The sequence below is a fragment of the Tursiops truncatus genome, chromosome 4 (genome assembly GCF_011762595.2).
Source record: "Tursiops truncatus isolate mTurTru1 chromosome 4, mTurTru1.mat.Y, whole genome shotgun sequence".
NCBI classification, from domain to species: Eukaryota; Metazoa; Chordata; class Mammalia; order Artiodactyla; family Delphinidae; genus Tursiops; species Tursiops truncatus.
Window position 1 is genome coordinate 109,548,407 of NC_047037.1, and position 24,001 is coordinate 109,572,407.

General features: G+C 34.7%; 1 protein-coding gene across 2 annotated transcripts in view; it reads left to right on the plus strand.

Annotated features, from left to right (window-relative positions):
* Positions 1-24,001, plus strand: part of GBE1 (1,4-alpha-glucan branching enzyme 1) — a 288,288-nt gene that overhangs the window by 197,539 nt on the left and 66,748 nt on the right. For both annotated transcript variants that reach the window (XM_019922679.3, XM_073804382.1), the window contains exons 9-12: positions 2,037-2,164; positions 6,486-6,584; positions 12,069-12,179; positions 15,559-15,730. In XM_019922679.3, coding sequence (XP_019778238.1) covers positions 2,037-2,164; positions 6,486-6,584; positions 12,069-12,179; positions 15,559-15,730 — 510 coding nt within the window. The remainder of the gene's footprint in view (positions 1-2,036; positions 2,165-6,485; positions 6,585-12,068; positions 12,180-15,558; positions 15,731-24,001) is intronic.

The following is a 24,001-nucleotide window of genomic DNA, read 5'->3' on the forward strand; positions in this document are numbered from 1 at the left end:
TAAAGATGATACAAACAGATAGAGAGATATACCATGTTCTTGGTTTGGAAGAATCAATATTGTGAAAATGACTATACTACCAAAGCAATCTACAGATTCAATGCAATCCCTTTCAAATTACCAATGGCATTTTTTACAGAACTAGAACAAAAAAATCTTAAAATTTGTATGGAGACACAAAAGACCCCAGATAGCCAAAGCAGTCTTTAGGGAAAAAAATGGAGCTGGAGCAATCAGGCTCCCTGACTTCAGACTATACTACAAAGCTACAGTAATCAAGACAATATGATACTGGCACAGAACCAGAAATATAGATCAGTGGAATGGGATGGAAAGCCCAGAGATAAACCCACGCACCTATGGTCAACTAATCTATGGCAAAGGAGGCAAGGATATACAGTGGAGAAAAGGCAGTCTCTTCAATAAGTGGTGCTGGGGAAAGTGGACAGCTACATGTAAAAGAATGAAATTAGAGCACTCCCCAACACCATATACAACAATAAACTCAAAATGGATTAGAGACCTAAACATAAGACTGGGCACTATGAAACTCTTAGAGGAAAACATAGGAAGAACACTATTTGACGTAAATCACAGCAAGATCTTTTTTGATCCACCTCCTAGAGTAATGAAAATAAAAACAAAAATAAACAAATGGGACCTAATGAAACTTCAAAGCTTTTGCACAAGAAAGGAAACTATAAACAAGACAAAAAGACAACCCTCAGAATGGGAAAAAATATTTGCAAATGAATCAATGGACAAAGGAGTAATCTCCAAAATATATAAACAGCTCATTCAGCTCAACATTAAAAAAACAACCCAATTCAAAAATGGTAAGAAGACCTAAACAGACATTTCTCCAAAGAAAGTATACAAATGGCCAAGATGCACATGAAAAGCTGTTCATCATCACTAATTATTAGAGAAATGCAAATCAAAACTACAATGAGGTATCACCTCACACCAGTTAGAATGGGCATTATCAGAAAATCTACAAACAGCAAATGCTGGAGAGGGTGTGGAGAAAAGGGAACCCTCTTTCACTGCTGGTGGGAATGTAAATTGATACAGCCACTATGGAGAACAGTATGGAGGTTCCTTAAAAAACTAAAAATAGAATTACCATATGACCCAGCAATCCCACTACTGAGCATATACCCAGAGAAAACCATAATTCAAAATGATACATGCACCCCAATGTTCATTGCAACGCCGTTTACAATAGCCAGGTCGTGGAAGCAACCTAAATGCCCACCGACAGACAAAATCCTCCCTTTTCTTCAGAGGGATTGAATAGGAGCTAGCTAACATTAAGATCTCTTAGTGTGACAAAAAATGTATCTAAAACAAAATTTATGAATCTCTTTGGTCTCATTTTTTAATTTTTAATTTATTTCTTTTATTTATTTATTTTTTGGCTGTGTTGGGTCTTCGTTGCTGCATTCGGGCCCTCTCTAGTTGTGACGAGCAGGGGCTGCTCTTAGTTGCGGTGCATGGGCTTCTCATTGCGTGGCCTCTCCCATTGCAGAGCACGAGTTCTAGGCACGCAGGGTTTAGTAGTTGTGGCACTCAGGCTCAGTAGTTGTGGCTTGCGGGCTCCAGAGCGCAGGCTCAGTAGTTGTGGCACACGGGCTTAGTTGCTCCACAGCATGTGGGATCTTCCCGGACCAGGGATTGAACCCGTGTCCCCTGCATTGGCAGGCATATTCCCAACCACTGCGCCACCAGGGAAGCCCTCTTTGGTATCATTTTACTTCATTTTTCTCCTGTAAAATTCAGTTCAAATTAAATTAAAATTTTAAATCACAGGGGTTTTGTTTGTGTTTGTAAAACAAAAATTGAATTTCAAGATTGTCTGAACTTTGAATGTAGATATGGAGTACTTTTGTAAGTTAAATCATATAATTGCTGGCTCATGACATTTTGCTATGATAACAAAACTGATATCAACCATCTAATTGGTGGAGGCATTTGTGCAGAGTTAAGACTTGCATGCTAAGATGATGCATCCATATTGGTTTTCTGTTCTCTAGGTCAGAATTTTTCCGGTGACTACCATGAGTATTTTGGACTAGAAGTAGATGAAGACGCTTTGACTTATATCATGTTGGCAAATCATTTGGTTCACACGCTGTATCCAGATTCTATAACAATAGCTGAGGTAAAGCTATAATGATGTCTACCCTCTGACCCCCTTTAAAATAGAACATTTTATCAGCATACAATATTTGAATGATCTCTATGTTGTCAGTAATTGCATAAGTGCAATTATACCCTGACTATAGTGCAGCTACCTTGTGTGGATGGCACATTATTCAGAATTCACTGTTTTCCTATTATCAGATAATGTACCCTAATTACTTGTCATTATTCCATTGTTAAAAAAGAAACTGCCAGTGGTTAGAAAGTAAAATACCCTAATCAGTGGACAGGTCCTTTTGCCATGTGACCTTCAGCACAGAAAAGAATTGAATATTAATATGTGTCTGGCTGTTTAATTTTTTTTTCCTTTCTGGTTTAATCATTAGAGATGGCATGGATCACTGCCTGCGAGCTTCTCTGAAACCTCTCTTGTTCTGATGCTATTACCTTTCTTGTTTACGTTATTGCTCTGAAATTGCCAAATGTTCACTAGTTATTCATGATTACTGAAGGTTCATGATTAACTGTCCCAAAGCTGCACTGTAATGATATAATTCGATATATGCATAATTGACAATTCCCCTCTTGGTGATAAATTTGATAAATTAAGAAGTTTGTTAAATGCTTATGCTAATTTATATTTAGTAGTAAAGTCCCTCTGGTTTTGTGAGTCCTCTAACTAGGAATTATTATTAAAATTGAACTCAGTGTGTTAAAACTGTTCTATACAAAGTGTAGTGGTTGGCATATAAAAGTAGTAAGGCTATTGAAAGAGTCAGAGTTAAGGTGTATTTTCACATTTTTGGCATTTTGTTCATTGGAATGATATGCAGTAGTGACAGTCTCCTTCCTGTAGTGTTTATTATTTGTATAGCCTTTTTTCTATACATCATTTCTCAAAACTCCAAATCTCAAACTAGGTGATATGATTTCCTGGTTTATCTCTGGATCGAGAACAGAGACCTTTTGCCTCCTAAATATCTTCTAGGAATAGAGCAATAGATCCTAAATTCCTGGAGTAAATTTTCATATAAAATTTAAAAACCCCAAAATTACAATGCCATTTTGATACTCTGTATTGTTTCACAATCTCTACCTACCTATATTTGGTCATAAATTATAAGTCTTTTTAGTACTTATGCTAACACTTTCTGTGCTGAATATTTTTTAATGTAAATTAGTACTTTTAAACTTTTATTTTGTCTTTATATATTTTAATATTATCTGTTAAACATCAAAAAAAATAATTAGTTTTGTCAATTATATTTATGGCAATTTGAAGCCGAGACATTATATATAACAAATTACTACAAACAATTAATGACAGCACAAATCAGAAGTGGGTACTGAAGAAAAAGAAGTAATTATTTAATACATGAAACTTAAAATTGTTACATTGATCTTTCCATTCATTTCAAGTAAAATAGTTTCATCATCTAGGGAGCTCTTGTCTGATTATCAGTGTTTCTACCAAGGAAACTTGGGGACTTTAGCCTACTTTATATTACTTGGTTTTAGATATTTTTAAAACAAGATGTATCTTCAATTTATTCTACTTAAATTGAAAACTACTTCAATTTCAATACATCACTTTTCTGTCTAGTGGGAGTCTCTTCAAAATGTGGAATTGATCCTCATGAACTTTTTTTTTTAAGAAAGGAATGTGGTGTAATGAATAAATAATGCAATGTTATAATAAAGTCCTGTAGTAGAAATTTGAATTTATTTATAATAATAGTTATTAAAATTGAAGACTTTTTTCTGTATATCAACTATTATACATGGTTATAATTGCTGTATTAATTAAAAATATTTTTTTCATAACTGAGGCTTTTTACCCCTCTGGAATAGTCATGAGTCATCTTTAGATATTAAAGAATTAAAACTATTTTAACTTCATTTGAAACATACATGATCATTTTAATATCCTATGTCAGTAAGCATCAACTCCTTTATATTTAAAGCATATTTATTTTAGTGACCATTATGTTTACTTTTTTTTTTTCTTTTAAGATTTTATAAGAATAGTCATTAACTCTGTACTTCCAGAAGAGAGCTAGAAATATCTCATATGCATTAATGGGGCAGCCTTCTAGTAGTCAGATTTAGGAGTTACGACCAATTGGTGTCCAAATATTTTTCTTAGCAGATTCTATTTCCTTTCAAACTATTTGCTAAAACTACCTGTAGACTGAATATAGACTGTACCTTAATGTTTTCTTGAGAAAAATTATTTTGATCTTTAATGTCATCTTATCACTAGTCTTAGGAAAACTCTGGGTCTTACGAAAATTCTTTTGGGAAGGCATTGTGTCCGTAATTCCAGTGCCTAACACAGGTGCCTGAGATTAATACATATTCAGCCAGTGTTTATAAGGAATTGAACTGAATACCTATCATATCTGTGAAAATGTGACATATTTTGATAAATATAATTCTTTAAAATGGTTTCTTTTCTGTTAAACATTCATCCTTTTTCACTTTTTTTAATTCATCTTTTTTCACTTTTATAAACTATAAGGAAGTATGTAGAAATAAGATATTATTGACGAATACTTTCTTATGGATATATTCCACCATGTACTATATTTAACTGTAGCTCTCTTCCATTAGAAAACAGTTAATACATATTTTGGAAGTCCAGAGAGGTCATATGTTTCTTTTTTTCCAGCTTTTCTGTGGGACAAGTTTGAGGATGAGGTGTTGTGGAAGAAGAGGCAGTTAAGTCTCAGAGAACTCAGAGTATGTATAGTCAGAGTATAGCTCAGAGTATAGTCTTTCATAGGAAGTAAGGAAAATGATCCAAAGAATTTGGGCGATGACACACACAGAAAAGCTTGTGACAAGTACAGGGAAGAGTAAATGTTTCAAAGTGGATGAGGTATTGAATATTTGAAATGAAATAGTAAAAATAACGATGGAAAGATAGAGGTCTCTTCCTTGCACTTTCTGTGTACTTCAGCTAACAATTATGACAGCCACGCACGTTGTCATTTCGTGATAAGTGTATGTGTGTGCATGTTCATTTAGGTCCTAGTTCATGAATCCAGCAAGTCAAGTATTATGTCTTATGTATCTTGAAATCCTTGGCAGCACCTTCATGCATTCACTCAGCAGGGAGTTACTGAGTTCCTGCCTTATGCCAGCGACTCTTCTACTATTCTAGATTCCTGGCATATGTCAGTGGACAATGGCAACAGCAACAGCAACAAAAGTCCTGCTCCATGGATCTTAAATTTTAACAGTGAATGAGGAAGCCGATAGTCAAATAGTGAACTATATTGTCAACACTTAAAGTATAATTGTTGAATTATATCTTAAATTGAAGAATTTGAGTTTTTTATTGTTGGCTATTGAAAGCTATCGGCAAGCAGTGATAGGAGCAGACTCTTCAGCAGCAATTAGGGTAAAGAGAAACTGGAGATGGGGAACTTTGTTTGGAAACATAGTGGTTGAAGCAAACAGTAATGTAGGTTAAATAAGATAGTGTCTGTAGAAATGGAGCAAAGGAAAAGAATTTATTGGAAAGATATTGTGGAGTTAGAATTACTAGTACTTGTCCCATATTTTACCACAGTTGTTATAATAATGTATTTTGTTGCATTTGGGTCCTTGTACCATTATTTTTTTACTTATCTGTTTGATTGTATATTTATTTGATTACTGATAATCTAGTGGTGTCATGACAGTAGGAAGACCCTGTCAAAAGGCCAGATGTCTGAGTCCTGGCTCTACCATGGAGAAACATGTCTTTAGTGATCCCTTCACTTCAATAAGCCTCGATTTCTGTATCTTCTAAATGAAGAGAATCCACTAGATAACCTCAAAGACCATTTCCAAGTGTAACTGACTATAGTGAAAGCCATCTTGCTTCTTCGCTCTTAGTGTGCTAACTCTACTTTCCATTTCATCAGAAGCTAAGTTCTCACAAAATACACTATATGTCCATGCTGTATACAAAGAGAACAAGAATAACAGATATATGGCACATGTATTTTTATGTTTGATGAAAGAAGTAGTTAATAAATATAGTACTCAAAAATTAGTATAAGAAGCTATGTTTCAACAATAACACTTTTACTATTTTGTGTTCTCTATGTGCTACTAAGGAAAAGAGATCAAATTTGTCCTGAAATGAAAAGCATTACACAAAATCTTATTGGGAAATGAGATACATTATCACAATTTTATCTACTTTTACAGTTATGCTACCAAAGTACTCCAAGAGTATTCGCCCCTATTTATTGTTTGTATTTCTTGGCCTGGATTTTACTGTCAGAAGAATATATAGTAAAAGTTTAAGCAATATGAACTGATAATTCTGATGCTCTTTATTTTAGGATGTATCAGGAATGCCCGCTCTGTGTTTTCCAATTTCCCTGGGAGGGGCTGGCTTTGATTATCGATTAGCCATGGCAGTTCCAGATAAATGGATCCAGGTAAGGTTTCATGTAAAAAAAATTTTTCCTGCGGATACTATGTTGGTTTATTTATTATTTCTTTGATTTATTTCTTGGTTGTGATCAGTAGTTACAGATATAATTGAAGTATTCTCTCATTAGGGTGTTGCTTCTTGTGCTTTTTAATAAGGTGCCTCTCAAACTTCTAAAAGTTCTAATGTAAAGTATTCACACTTGCATTATACAGGCACAGAGAAAATATGATTGTTATAATGTTATCTGTGTAAATGGAATTTTGCCTTATCAATGCAATTATATGAAAGTTTGGTGTTCTATATTTAAAACACATTAAACTTCATCAACGCATCCATTTCTGCCTGCAAATCATCAATTAATGTAGAAGTCACTCCTTAATTCCCAGTACTTGCTTCATAGTATGGTTTTTTTCTCAACAGATTTGGATTTATCCATTCCTTCATTTAGCATTTAAAAGCCCTTACCATGTGTTAGGCACTAGGAATGAATAATTGTACATGACACCTTGCATATGATTTCTAATACAATTTTATTAAATTTAATGACAGTTCAAGTAGTTTGGATTATATTTTGTTTCATTTTATGTTTGTCTAAAAGACTAAAGTTGTTACATAGATTTGATGTAGAACATTTCTGAGTGTCCAAGTCTTTAATCATAGGCTGAATATGTATAAGGAGTCAGATACGTATCAAATAATCATTGCTTTCTGTTAAGCCCTTTAGTACAGACATGAACAGGTGCCATGAGATCACAACGGTAGAAGAGCTTAACTTTGCACAGAAAAAACATAAAGCCTACTCTGAAGGAAATAGTTATTGTAATCATCTCTTAATTGCCTTTTCTGTATCCCTAGGCAATTTGGGCAGTGCACAGCTGTGACATTAAAACTCTACCAGCACAACTTCCGCTTCTCCATCTATAATGATTTTGTAAACATTGTCAGGTCGAAAAGCAAGGGTTTTACAGAGGCGATTAGACTTAAAAATCAAAGGAACAAACAAATGTGTGTTCCAACTTTAATACCTGGGAAAGTTGCTTTGTATTTGTTACCTTAAAAGAATGCTGTGGTCTTCAAGTTTCTTACCTTAGTTGAAGGTTCTTTATCCACCCACCATCTTTTATTATTTCTAATCTTCCACACAGACTTTTTTCCCCTCACAAGTGCCAAATCTTACTTTTTTTTTTACTGAAAAGCCTTCATCAGTCTTTGGGCAAATTCCAGGATATTTCAAGGTGTACATCAACCTAGAATTATTTTCCAGTCAGTCATGGCTCACAGTAGGATATTTCCTTCTCTGAGCAATCATGTCAGGTTTTTAAAAAAATTTAACTTACTAAACATTTCAGTACCTTGTATGCTCAAGATACTATACTATGCAGTACGTCATATAATTAGAAAAAAATGTATTGTCCTCTGTTTAGGATATGGCCATCTTGTCTTTGTAGTTTGTAAAGCCTCTGAAGACAGATATCATCTTCTGTTTTATGTAATTACTTAACATCTTTTTTCATCACCAAAGTGGGAGCCTTAGTTAATAAGACGAGATAGTTAAAATAATATTTTTTTAAAAACTCAGTGACTTTCCAGTCCTTTTATAATTTGTGCATTTAAAAAAAATTCCATAAATGATTATCATCCCTTCAAATGTCAATAAAACACACGAGTATTGATAGAAATGACAACTACTCAGAATGTATGTGTCACGCATTTTATCTACACATAGAGTATGCGTTAGATTAGAATGCTAGATTTCATTCATGTTTCTGTTGTTCAGAAACAAATTATTTACCATTTGCTACTTGTAGAGCTCAAAATCAGTAGTTTGGGATATCATATTAGTTTAGTCATTTACTGAACAAATATTTGCCTATCTAAAATATGCCAAATTTGCTGTATCTTCTTTCATTTTATTTGATCATTTTTATTATCTAATAACTGATGTGTTCATGTAAAGGTAATATAGGTATTTAATTGAATTCATTCATTTATTAATTCCACCAAATATTTATTGAGCATCTGGTATTTTTCATTATATATAGTTTTTTTAATTACACTTTTTATATTAAGATAGTTGTAGATTTCCATGCAGTTGTAAGAAATAATACAGTAAGATCTGGTGTGAATTCTTAAACAGTATTCCCCAATGGTAACATCTTGCAAAGCTATAGTACAATATCACAACCAGGATAGTGATATGGAATAGTCAAGATATAGAACACTTCCACTACCACAAGTTTCCCAAATGTTGCCTTTATAACCACACGCACTTCCCTCTTCCCATAGTCACTCCTTAACTTTTGACCACCACTAATCTGATCTCCATTTCTATAATTTTTTCATTTCAAGAATGTTATATAAATGGAATTATACAGTATGTAACCTTTTGGAATTGCCATTTTTCACTCAATCGAATTCTCTGGGGATTTCATCCAGGTTCTTGCATGTATCAGTAGTCTATTCCTTTTCAACTTTAAAAAAACAATTTTTATTGGAGTATAGTTGATTTACAATGTTGTGTTAGTTTCAGGTGTACAGCAAAGTGAATCAGTTATACATATATCCGCTCTTTTCTTAGATTCGTTTCCCATATAGGCCATTACAGAGTACCGAGTAGAGTACCATGTGCTATACAGTAGGTTCTCATTAGTTATCTATTTTATATATAGTAGTGTATATATGTCAGTCCCAATTTCCCAATTTATCCCTCCCTCCCTCGCTTATCCCCTGGTAACTTGAAGTTTGTTTTCTATATCTGTGACTCTACTTCAGTGTATTCCTTTTCATTGTTAAATGGTATTCCATGGCATGGATGTATCACAGTTTAATTATTTGTCCATTAAAAGACATCTAGATTGTTTCTAGGTTTTGGCTCTTGTAAAGAAAGCTGCTATAAACATTTGTGTACATATTTTTGTATGACCATAAATTTTCATTATTCTAGGATAAATGCCCCAAAGTACAATTACTGGGTCTTATAGTGGTTGGATGTTAATTTGTTAAAAAACTGCCAAAGTATTTTTCTGAGTAGCTGTACTATTTTAGATTCCCACCAGCCACTTTGGTGAGATCCAATTTCTGTACATCATTGAACAATAACATTTGCTATTGTACTGTTTTTTATTTGAATCATTCTAACAGATGTGCAGAAGTACCTCACTATGGGTTTACTTTGTCTTTCCTTAATGACTGATGATGATGAACATCTTTTCCTGTGCTAATTTGCCTTCTGTATATCCTCTTTGGTGAAATGTCTGTTCATGTCTTTTGACCATTTTCTAATTGGATCATTTATTTACTGTGGAGTTTTGAGAGTTCTTTATATAGTCTAGATTCAACTCTTTTGTGGGGGGGTATGTGGTTGACAAATATTTTATCCCAGTCTTTGCTTGTCTTTTCATCCTCTTCATGTGGACTTGCACAGAACAAAAAGTTCTTTGTTTCCTTTAAATTTGATGAAGGCCAATTTATTTTTTTTTTCCTTTTAGAGATCTCTTTTGGTGACAAGCCTAAGAATTCTTTGACTCGCCTATGTTTTCTATTAAACATTTTATAGTTTTACTTTTATATTTAAACCCATAGTCCATTTGAGTTAGTTTTTGTTCAGTCAACATGTAAGGGTTTTTTTCTGTTTTTCTTTTGCCTATAGATGTCTAACTCATTCATCATGATTTGTTGAAAAGTCCATTGAACCTACTTCCATTGAATTGTTTTTACACAGTAGTTGAACTTAATTGAGCATATTTGTATAGGTCTATACATTAGTTTCAAATTGTTGCTGTATCTAAGTACCACAAACTTAGTGTCTTAAAATAACACAAATTTACTGTCATATAGTCACAAATCTGAAATGGGTCTTACTAAGCTAAAATCAAGGCATTAGTAAGGATGCATTCCTTCTGGAGGCTCTGTTTCCTTGACTCTTCTAGCTTCTAAAAGCCTGTAAAAGCATGGACCTGTATTCCTGTATTCCTTGGTCCATGGTCCCTTCCCCCATCCTCAAAGCCAGCAGGGTAGCATCTTCAAATCTCTCTCTTACTCTGACAATTCAGGCATCTTTTAAGAAAGATGCCTGCAACTACATTCAGTCCATCCAGATAATCCAGGATAATCTACCCATTTCAATGTCCTTAACTTCGACATATCTCTAAAGTCCTTTTTGCCATGTAAGGTGACATATTCACAGACTCTGGATATTAGGATGTAAACACCTGTGGGTGGCCATTAATCTGCCTAATACAGCCTGTCCTCTGGTTCTCAGTGATTCACAGTGCAATTATGCAGGATGGCTAAGCACCTCTGAATTCCACTGAGCCAAAAAAAAAAAAAAAAAACTTGCAAAGGAAGATACAGGCAGGCTGGAACCCCATTTCTTGTACCAAAATCTTCATTAATTTTCTATTGTTGTGTAACAAACTACCACAAATTTAGCAACTTAAAACATTACTGTTATTATCTCACAGTTTCTTCTAAGGACACCCATTGTATTCAAAGGACCCTCCCACACTCCAGGTTAAGGATTATACAAAGATGTGAATCTGAGGGAGCCGGAATCATAGGGGCCATTTTAGAATTCTGCTTCTATCAGCGTGCCTTTGACACTTTTGGACAAGAGAAATGTACCCACTTAGAAAGAATGCGTTGAGTAAAAGGACAGGCTATTTTTACGCTATTAACTCTGAGAAGCACCAGCTTTTATAGGATAGGCAGAGGAAGGGATTTTACAGGATGTCTAGAGTGGTTGCAAAACAAAACAAAACAGTCAAGAGTTTTGCAATGGTAGACTAAGAAGGAAAGCATTTCATGGAAGGGGTAGGGTCAGCATTATCATCATGTACTGCAAGCATTTGCCTAAGAAAGAGCAATTACTGACCTAGGAGACAATCATAGTCTGAGATTTTGGCAAGGTCATTTGCACTGAAGAGGTGTTAGTGGCATAGAAGCCACACTGGAGACTGAGTAGCAGCTGAAGTGGAAACAAAAATGTGTGGTCTGTTAAGATGATAATTATTCATGATAATTAGGCTTTATACTTTGAAATAACAGTTGTTTTAATTTTTTTTTTTAAGAATGGAACAAGACATTATTCTTGCTAATTTTTTTTTTCATTCAAACCTAAAAATGTAGCAAGTATATCTCTACCTTGTGGAAGTTCCGGAAAGACATACTGCACAACACTTCACTGTGGTCATTAATCAAGAGGTAGCAGCTATTACAGAGGAAAAAGTTTACAAAAATCCTAAAATGCAGTGATCAAATCATCTGCAGAAAAACACATGCACACACACATGCAACACCACTGTCATTTGGATAGTCTGTATAAAAGCTGTGATTTCAGTAAAAGTTTTGACAAAGATATTTTTGCTCTGTGGCTGTGCTTATATCTGCATCTCAAATAATTTGGATTGATATGCTGTATACCCTCAGACTGGGATTTAAAGTAAGGATGATAATGGTGTATTGGAATTATTTTTTGTCTTTTATTTAGTTACTTAAAGAATATAAAGATGAAGATTGGAATATGGGCAATATAGTGTATACACTCACAAACAGACGCTACCTTGAAAAGTGCATTGCTTATGCAGAGAGCCATGATCAGGTAAATTAATATGTGTATAAACCATTCTGTCTCTGTCTGTATTTATTAACATACCTAATTATAAACATATCACAGTACAAATTTCTATAGTTTAATACAGTTAATGTAATGTGTTATCTGTCTATTTTATGTGACAACTATTCATACTTGAAAAACATTTAAAAATTATTTTGTAGATCCATAAATTCCAGCTTCAAAATGCAGTACCACGTTTACCCTGCCAAACTGTAATTAAATGATTGTGAATGACAGTTTCAAGTGTTATCTTACATGTTTTCCTTTGTTGTCACAAGAGGCATGTTGGTGCTAATCCAGGTTAATTTTAATTTCCATTTTAGGTTTCCTTCTAAAGGTTTTCTTTTATGCCTTTTCACAAGCTTTCATCATTTTTTCCCTCAGTCACTGAAATCTTTTGCTGATTGATCGCCCTGACCTCTGTCCCTCTTGATTTTAGTCCATCCTCTGTAATGTAGTCTGAGGTATTTTCCAAAGGGCAAAGCTAATTTTGTCAACCCAGATCTTTTGGTTAAAGCTTCTCATTCACAGCCTGTCATATCCTGGCTCATGCCAAAGTTTATTCTCTGCTCAACCCTCCAAGAGTTCTATTCTTCAATACTGTTAAATTTCCACCCATTCCTGAGTAGGTCAACCTTGCTCCAATCTTGTACTTTTCCCCACACACCTGCAAATGCCTACGTCACCTGGGAAGCTCGTGTGAATACCTAATGCCCTGGCTCAGACATACTCTCCTTGAAGCCTTCATCCAGGTGTATAGGGAAAAAATAGTTTCCCCATTCTTCACTTTCTCATCACATTTTAAGCAGAAAATTTGCTTCTGATACCTTTGTATTTCCAGCCTTAGCACTGTGCTATTCCTCGTAGTCACTCAATAAACATAAATAAATGCAGGAAAAGGCCATTCAGTTATATAAAGCCTATGAACCAGCATAAACAACATAAAATGAACTCCTTATACATTAAAAAGACAGTAAAACTGTCTGAAATTATTTGCAGTATATGTATTCAGAAAATTAAAGTTAAAACAATTAGCTCCTCGGTATTTCAGCAGAAATTGACAATTTAAGGTAGACAGTAGTTTTTCAGGTGTCTCCTTTGAACTATTAAGAAAGTATAAGTAGACCAGAGGTCAGCTACCAAGGCCCATGGGCCAGATTCTGTCTGCTGCTTGTTTTTGTAAAGGTAATTGGAACACAGCCATGTTCATTCACTCACCTATTGTCTATGGCTGCTTTTGAGCCATAATGGTATATTTAAGTAGTTGAGACTGAGGAAGGAGCCCACAATGCCTACACTATGTACTGTTTGGCCTGTACAGAATGTTTGCTCACTCATAAAGTAGACATATATTAAGTTTTGCATCTTCCTAGTTGGAGCAGTACTTTCTTTTCAACTTAAATTGGCTGTGGAGCAAGATCAAATAAATACCTATGAAGAAACCAGAACCAAAACATAACAAAATAAGAAATGAGTAGTATTAATTTAAGATTGGGGGAATCCCTTGCCAAATACATAACAATATGAAAATTAAAATGCATGCATAAATGATATCTTTCCATTACAAACTCCTAGCAGTTATAGCATGTTTTGAGCTCCCAATATATGTGTATTTTATATGAATGAACACAAGAATAAATAAATGAGTGGAATAAACAAATTGAAGATGAAACTGGTAGGTTAATTTCATAATTTTTCTCCCCAAATGTACAGAAACAGTATGGATTTACCAAGAATTATTTCATGCTTTAAAGATCCACATAATTCTGCCTTGTATTATAAATTGTTGGGAATGTACAAAAAGATGCAGATTGCCTAGTTCTTTCTATAAAAGCAAATGTATACTGAATTTTAAACCTGATAAAAAATTATAAATATGAATATATATGTGAAAATAGCTTAGAGATTAAAATAGGTTTATAAGTAAAAATATTTTTTTAAAAATGAAAATAATCATACAGTAATAGGGTGAGGAGATTATGGTTTAGTCTCTGTGTTTCACTATATATAATTTTTTGTCAATAAATAACACTTGGCATTAGTTAGCTGTTTTTTTTTTTTTAATAGGAAAATTTAACCTCAACATTGAACTGTTTATTTATTTTTTTTATTTTTTTTAATTTTTTTTAACATCTTTATTGGGGTATAATTGCTTTACAATGGTGTGTTAGTTTCTGCTTTATAACAAAGTGAATCAGTTATACATATACATATGTTCCCATATCTCTTCCCTCTTGCGTCTCCCTCCCTCCCACCCTCCCTATCCCACCCCTCCAGGCTGTCACAAAGCACTGAGCCAATATCCCTGTGCCATGCGGCTGCTTCCCACTAGCTATCTATCTTACTACGTTTGTTAGTGTGTATATGTCCATGACTCTCTCGTATGCTAACACATATATATGGAATTTAAGAAAAAAAAAAAATGTCATGAAGAACCTAGGGGTAAGGCAGGAATAAAGACGCAGACCTCCTAGAGAACGTACTTGAGGTTATGGGGAGGGGGAAGGGTGAGCACTGACGGGGCGAGAGTTAGCTGTTTTTAACCATAAATAATTCAGATCGTTAAGAGGCCTCTTCTGCTGCTCAGGGTGTTTCTGAGTTAACCTGCCCCATTTGTCAACTATTATATTTTCATATAAAACAAACTAATTTTAGATTAGATGGCAAATATAATGAGAAAGCAAATTTTACATTTTAAGAAAAAGTTGTCAATTTGCTGCTGAAGGGGAGAGGGTCCATTGTAATGTATTTATATACATATTATATATATATAAATACATCTATATAAATATAAATGCATATACATATAAATTACTTTTAGGAAACTCTTCCATTCTTTCAAAACAATAAAATCATGATATGCAAGATATTTTTAAAAATCTATTAGTATTCTAATAGTTTAATGTAAGATTATGGGATTATATGAAATCATGTATGTGAAACTTTTGAAAATTGTAAAGCACTATAGAATTTAAAGAATTCATTCAATTAAAAAATTCATTGTTCAAATCCTAAGAAAAAGAAAAAATATCTGTTAGTATTCTCAACATTAAAATACATGTTTATTCTAACTTCAAAAAATGTGAAGCATCAGCTTATTATAACAAATATTCAGGTAGCTTATCATGAGTTTTTCACCAAGCTATTTTAAAAATGAAAGAAACATAGGTACATGAGATCTCTCATGTATTTCACCAGCTCACCTTCAGCATAGTGACTGTTGGAAAATACATGAAATTAATACTAATTCACACACCTCTTCTGCATTGTTTCCATTCTGTATAATTGCATGTCATTCTAGTATAAATCACAGCTGCTTAGTACCTATTATTTGCATTTATCTCAGTGACTTTTATTTTTATAGGCACTCGTTGGGGATAAGACGCTGGCATTTTGGTTGATGGATGCTGAAATGTATACCAACATGAGTGTTCTAACCCCGTTTACTCCAGTTATTGATCGTGGAATACAGCTTCATAAAATGATTCGACTCATTACTCATGCACTCGGCGGAGAAGGCTATCTCAATTTCATGGGTAAGTATGAGCTGAACATATATCCAATCTGTGTTTAAAATGTTAACTAATATTATATATGACATAAGTTATGCAGAATATTTTGGTTTGGTTGTTCAGGTTTAAAATAGAAAATTATAACTTTATTTCTTTAAAGCACTGTCATTTATTTTTACAGCGTAAACTGTGAAAATTAAATTGCTTTAAGATTATTGTTATACTAATACATGATGCAAAAGTAATCTAATGGCTGATATTTTATTTAATATTGTTGTCAATAAGTGGAGTGAACTTTTTTAAACAGAATTATTATTCTGAATTTAATCATTGAGTTTATTAAATAGTGTTTGTAATACATTGAACATAAGAAGGATATAATTGTCATGTCATAGCATATTGAGCTAATATTATTGGTCTTCTTTGAGGTAATTGTATACCAGTATACTTGTATTATAAATGTGGAAGCCAACGCCCAAGATACTGTGATGGAAAAAAAATGTATTTATTTTAAAAAATAGGAAAATATGAATATTCAAAGGTCATTGTTGTCTGAAGGATCTTGAATGATAAAACATAAAAATCAACTAATACCATTTTCAGTTCTATTTCGTCAACCATGACCATTTGATTTTTAGGACATTTCACCAGTTTTTAGGTTAGAGAGAGCTAGAAAGATTGGAAAATGCATATGGGAGACTGACATTTTTCTACAATAAAAGCTGTAGAGCTTCAGATTAGTTCATTTCTATCTGGAAATTTTTATTAAAAAATCTCAGATTGGGACTTCCCTGATGGCGCAGTGGTTGAGAGTCCGCCTGCCGATGCAGATCTTCCCGGATCTTCCCGGTCCGGGGAGATCCCACATGCCTTGGAGCGGCTGGGTCCGTGAGCCATGGCTGCTGAGCCTGCGCATCCGGAGCCTGTGCTCCGCAACGGGAGAGGCCACAACAGTGAGAGGCCCGCGTATCGCAAAAAAAAAAAAAAATCTCAGCTTGGACTTTTAAAAGCCTCTACTGTTTGCTAACTTGAGATTAGGAAGCCAGACCCAATAAACCATACACCAGATTTCACCCATACAACCTGTACCTTTCAGTGCATCCCTCTCCTCTCAGGATCACCAACATTTGTTAATATTCCCAACCTGTCAGGAAGTGGCCCTTATGACCTGTGAGACGGCACTTTGTCTTTCAGGCACCAGGCTGGGCTTCCTGGGTGTACTTTGCAGGCATTGTATTCATAAGTAAAACCGGCCTCAGTTCCTAAAAGGCAATTAGTCCTCTTTCACACAATGAACATCATTCATGAGTATGGCTTTTCCAGTAAGGCCTTAGTCGCACAGTTTATTCAATTATATCTTGATGAAAAGGTGGAGTCAATGAACTTAGGTAAACAGCTATGTCACCATGTAAAGTGAGAGAGTTTTTAATGTTTTATTTCATTTACAAAAGCAGGGTTTATTAAATTGTTGCAGTGTATATAGATAGATTAAAAAGAAAATGAAAGAGCTTCCTTATATATGTGGAAACTAAAACAACTTTCCTGTTAGAGAAATAAAATCAAAGAAGACCTCTGATTTCATGCTGTTCGTCCTGTCATTAATTCTTGAAGCCCAACTGCATCCGAGAATTCTAGTAATCCTGACTTAGCTTACTGCTTTAGTCTGGAAGTTGTGTAAGCAGTATCAGCTCAGAAGCCTATAGCGAAGAGTTGAGAGTGTCAGTAGTTTGAAGTACCTGATAGAGTCCTTTTCCTGAGACTGTCCTTTGCTGAAGACAATTCTAGCCCATAGCATGCAACAGAGCATCAGAGTAAAATAAAACTATCTGCAGATGACAGAGAATTAATGGCCCTAGTTAATTTAATATTGATAACTTTCAGATTAAAAAAGGTCTGATGCGGCTCCCCTGGTGGAACAGTGGTTGAGAGTCCGCCTGCCGATGCAGGGGACACGGGTTCGTGCCCCGGTCCAGGAAGATCCCACATGCCGCGGAGCGGCTGGGCCCGTGAGCCATGGCCGCTGAGCCTGCGCGTCCGGAGCCTGTGCTCCTCAACGGGAGAGACCACAACAGTGAGAGGCCTGAGTACCGCAAAAAAAAAAAAAAAAAAAAAAAAAAAGGTCTGATGAAAGTTCATAATGAGAATTGAGTCTTGGTCAATATTTTCCCTGAGGGTAAAAATGGATCATGGACAGCTAAGATCTTAACAAATCTCCAGTAACTTCATAAATTTTGTGAAATGTTTATATTAATATACTCTTAACTGTATATATTCAACCTGAGGATGGCTAAGACGCTATTCTGTTTTGGAAACTCTTCCCATGGAACTTTCAATAGTAACACAACTAAATAAACATAATTATTTCTAGCATCTCTCTATAAGGTCTGTAAATTGACCATATTTGTGGTATCAAATATAATTTTGAAATTATTCTTTGATACAGGACTCAAAGATCTTTTGAAGTTTTCTTCTTACATTTGTCCTTCAAAAGGCTTATAATGTTTAACTCCAATATAGCACTTTTTAAAAATCCTTCTGTCTCAATGTCTTATCTAAATCTAGCATTTCTCTACTAACCTTGAAACCAGTAATCTCCAAAGTCTCTATAATTTCTGATTATTGATGTTGTTTTATGAAATTTAATATTTCCCTGTAAGCTATCATGACTTTAAATATTTTTTTTCCACTTTCTGATCATGGCACTCTCCTGCTGAATGGCTTCAATGGCTGCAGTGTCCTCCAGCTGACCTCTAGGCCTTGCATGAATGGTCTCCCATGGGTCTCCCCATTGATGGCTCTGCTCCAGTCAAGCAAGCCTTCTTTCAGTTCAATGAATGTACCAACTTCCTTCCACTATGAATTCTGTATATTTTTCTGTTCTCCCCTCTGAAATCACTCTACTCAGATACCCCCTGCCATACCTGACAATCCTTCATTTGCAAATCTTTTTTCCTTAGGGCAGTCTTTTCTAAAGCCTCAAACTTCACTAGTTTTACCTATTATACATTTTTATATTACCCTATACCTACCTTTTGTGGCACATAACAAAATTACATTTTCAAAAACTATTAAATATATAGCTGCCTTGATACATTTAAAACTGAATGAAAATAGGGGTCGTCTGTATCTTATTCACTATTATATCTTCATGAACTAGTAGCAATTAGCACAGTATCTAGCACATCACAAGGCTTGCACATTTTTCCAAAAAAGGATTATTTTATATATTTATATATATACATATATGCATATATATAATTACCTTGTAATTATTTTTAGCAGTAGTTCATTAGCTGCAATCACCAGTTGTAGTTTTGTTTTGTTTTGTTTTGTGTGCGGTACGAGGGCCTCTCACTGTTGTGGCCTCTCCCGTTGCGGAGCACAGGCTCCGGACGCGCAGGCTCAGCGGCCATGGCTCACGGGCCCAGCCGCTCCGCGGCATGTGGGATTTTCCCGGACCGGGGCACGAAACTGTGTCCCCTGCATCGGCAGGCGGACTCTCAACCACTGCGCCACCAGGGAAGCCCCAGTTGTAGTTTTAAGGAAAGTTATTTTTTTTTCAAGTGGCATGTAAGAAATTAATTTTTAAAAAGATCAATTTAAGAAATTCAAGACTAAGGAGCAATCTGGTTGTTTACTCATGTTTTAGGCATTTTAAAACTTACTAGCTTTTGGAATTTTATTTTTATTTCCCTCTAGTAGAGAAAGAATGATTTAAAAGAAGTAAGAAAACAACATACTTTTGTAGTTTTTCATTTAAATCTATTTACCTAAATTCATCAGGCATTTAGATATGTGTTCTGTTTATCAAAAATAATTAAGATCAATATGAATTCTCTCACAATGATACCAGTTTGGCTGATTTGTTTTATTTTATTTGTTTTTGTCTTATATACTCATAATCTTGAGTTTAAAAAAGTTCTTTCACTCTGGTTAAAGCCAGGGGAATATTTGCAAGGTTTTTTTAATTTTTAATTTGCTAGGTTATTTTAATTGATTATGAATAAATAGGTTTATATTTCCTATTCTTCCACCATATCATCATATGAAAGAATCAAATATAGAAGAGGGGAGCAGGGATAGTTAAATTACTTTTATATCATTGATCATAAGAGTTATAATAAATATTAACAAAAGTAAATTTATATTTGACATAGCATACTATATTTTCTAAAACATTTTCATATGCCTCATCTTACTCAATCTTCATAAAAGTTTTTTTTTTTTTTTTTAATACTGTCTGGCTTGCAAAGAAACATGGGGTGAAAGAAGAATATTCAGGTATCTAGGTAGATGTTCCAAGTCCCATTTTACTAAAGCTACAACTCAGAGAGGAAAAGGGACACACCTAATATTGTACAACTAGAAAATGACAGCAGCTGATTGTCTTTTTCTTCTATTTACAATGTGAAAAAATTAGAAATGAAAATTATTATTAGATCAGTGTATAGATTAGCTACCAAAATATGGTTAATAAATATCTTTTAAAGAAAAGGTAGAGCATAGTGGTTAAGAAAGCGATCTCGATGGGAATACAAGCTTAGCTGTGTGAGCTGGGTAAGGGGCATCATTACTCTGTGCCTTTGTTTGCTCAGTGGTAGAATGGAGTAATGCCTGCCTCAGAAGATTGTTTTCAGGGTGAAATGATTTAATACGTACACAAGACTTAGAATATTGCCAGGCACATAACTCATAGTTAATGTTTCTTTAAATTTAATTTCACTTGAAGTTAAATTTACTATTACTATTTTTAATATTACTAGCTATTCCATTGAATATATGGGTCCTGAACGCTGATGTTTCAATTCCATCCAAGAGTGTTTCTTTAGAATCTTATATGATGGTATATTGTTTAATGTAAAAGTTTCTTAAAATATTTAATTCATTTCCTCTTGAAAACATCAGTAAAGGCAGTAATTCTTTGTTAAAAATCAAATGACATTTTCCTAGGTGGTATTATGTGGTTAATTATACAGAAGTTAAGCCATTTCTATAGTAAATCTCACTAAGAGTTAAGATTACGTATTTTTTTTAATTCATAGTGATGTCTGCTGAATGCTGCTGCTAAAACATCTTACTTAACTTTCACGTATGAAGAGGTGTGATGTTTGCCTTGATTCTCATTTCTAGGATAAGCCAATATGATATTAATCAGTTAACATTTATTATATATTATATGGTATCTGTGTATGAGTGTGTGTGAGCATTGCATAAAACTTAATATAGGGCTTCCCTGGTGGCACAGTGGTTGAGAGTCCGCCTGCCGATGCAGGGGACACGGGTTGGTGCCCCGGTCCGGGAAGATCCTACATGCCGCGGAGCGGCTGGGCCCGTGAGCCATGGCCGCTGAGCCTGCGCGTCCGGAGCCTGTGTTCCACAACGGGGGAGGCCACAACAGTGAGAGGCCTGCGGACTGCAAAAAAAAAAAAAAAAACTTAATATATTTTTCTGGAATACCTGTGCCGAGATTTATTTTACACAGAAAGAGGGGGGAAGGGAGGGAGCGAGAGAGAGATGTAGATTGATATAAAGCAACTTCAGTTTAAAAAGTTAGTGAATTTGACATATATATCAATTTAAACTATACACAATATATTTATAACACATTCTAGAATGTGTTTTAACACAATTGATAACATTCCTTCATGCTTCAGACATTTATATGTATCTACTATGTACCAGGTATTGCTAAGTGGTGGATATTCCTGGGTGAAAAAGAGTTCTTGCCCTCAAGGTCTCAGAACCCAAAAGGGGATCCAGACAAGTAAGCAGACAAGTATCTCTGTCCTAGTACATTCACTAGATACAGTGATAGAGATAAGCAGAGAATGTCATGTAAATGTGTAGGAAACTGGGTTAAGAGATTAGGTTGTTGGTGGAATTTATCAGCTGCTTCAGCCAGGCAAACATAGAAAAATAGAAAGGCACAAGAAAGCCATATGACAAACTTAGGGAAAGTCTAAGAAGGAGTAGGACTGAAGCAGTGGAGTGAGATTAAAGTCAGTTGGGAATATTAAATTTCAAATAAATGAAAAAACTGGGGCCCGAAGAAATCAATTTAGAGATCATTCATTGATTGGCAAGTTTAATGAAAAAATGTGGTTTTCAATCACTTTAAAGCATCATGAACTCTTCAGTAAGAAAGGCCTGGTATTGACTGATGGTTTAATAGCTTTATGGTTTATTTTTTTATCTATTTGTAATATAACTAAAAGGAGACAGATTAGAAAAATAAGACATGTGATTATTGATAATCTATGTGGATATGTCTATGCTATTTTTGTAATCAGTGGTTATTTAATGTTTAATTGTTGGTTAAAAATAAATATAGAATGAAAAACATCTGCTTTACACATAGGATGACCTCAGTGAATATATGTTGCAGGCATACCTTGTTTCACTGCGCTTCACTTCATTGTACTTCACAGATACTGTGTTTTTTACAAATTGAAGGTTTGTGGCAACCTTGCGTTGAGCAAGTCTATGGGCACAATTTTTACAACAGCCTTTGCTCACTTCCTGTATCTATCCCATTTTCATAATTCTCGCAGCATTTCATACTTTTTCATTATTATTATATTTGTTATGGTGATCTGTGATCAGTGCTCTTTTTTTAATTGAAGTGTAGCTGATTTACAGTATTACATTAGTTTCAGGTATATAACATAGTGATTCAATATTTTTACAGATTATACTCTATTTAAACTTATTACAAAATGTGGCTATATTTCCCTGAGCTGTACAGTATATCCTTGTAGCTTATTTATTTAATACGTATCTCTTAATCTCCTACCCTTATTTTGCCCCACCCCTTCCATTTCCCCACTGGTAACCACTAATTTATGAGTCTGTTTCTGTTTTTTTATATTCATTTGTTGGTTTTTTAGATTCCATATATAAGTGATAACAGAGTATTTGTCTTTCTCTGTCTGACATTTCACTAAGCATAATACCTTCTAGGTCCATTCACATTGTTGCAAATGGCAGAATTTCATTCTTTTTTATGTCTGACTAATATTCCATTGTGTGTGTATATATATATATTTTTTGTATCACATCTTCTTTATCCATTCATCTGTTGATGGACACTAAGGTTGCTTCCATATCTTGGCTGTTATAAACAATGCTGCTATGAACATTGGGGTGCATGTTATCTTTTCGAATTAGTGTTTTCATTTTCTTCAGATATATTCCCAGGATTGGAATTGCTGGATCGTATGGTAATTCTATTTTTAGTTTTTGGAGGAACCTCCATACTGTTTTCCATAGTGGCTTCACCAATTTACATCCCCACCAGCAGTGTACTAAGGTTCCCTTTTCTCCACATCCTCTCCAACATTTGTTATTTGTAGACTTTTTGATGATAGCCATTCTGACAGGTGTTTGGTGATATCTCATTGTGGTTTTGATTTGCTTTAATGTTACTACTGCAGCTTGCCAAAGGTTCAGATGATGGTTAGCACTTTTTAGTAATACACTACTTTTTTTTTTTTTTTTTTTTTTTTTGTGGTACATGAGCCTCTCACTGTTGTGGCCTCTCCCGTTGCAGAGCACAGGCTCCAGACGCGCAGGCCCAGCGGCCATGGCTCACGGGCCTAGCCACTCGTGGCATGTGCGATCCTCCCGGACCAGGGCACGAACCTGTGTCCCCTGCATCGGCAGGTGGACTCTCAACCACTGGGCCACTGGGGAAGCCCAGCAATACACTATTTTTTAAATTAAGATATGTACATTGTTTTTAGAAATAATGCTATTACTATAGACTATAGTATAGTGTAAATGTAACTTTTATATGCACTGAGAAACCAAACAATTTGTGTGACTCACTGTATTGCAATATTCACATTATTGAGGTAGTCTGGAACTGAACCCACAGTACTTTCTCACTGTACCTATACTTGTATGTAGATAAACTGCTAAAGCAATTCAAAGAAGAAGAAACTGTGGTTAATGATATATTTTGCCCCATTTTCTGGTGGTTCTCTGGTTATCTTGGAAGTGCTACCTTTTCCTAACCCAGCTTACTGAGGCAGAGGGAGTAGTTGCATGACCTTGTCATGTGACTTGTCAGGAACTGCTGTAGAGAGGTGTGGCCAGGCAGGCAAATGGGCTACTATGTCCAGTAATTGTGTACTGGGAAAAAAACACCAATACTGATGCTGCAGTATTAATTCCAGATACAGTTGACCCTTGAACAATGCAATTTTGAACCGCAAGTGTCCACTCATACATGAATATTTTTCAGTATTTAGTACTACAGTACTACAAACTAAGTGGTTGGTTGGATCTACAGAT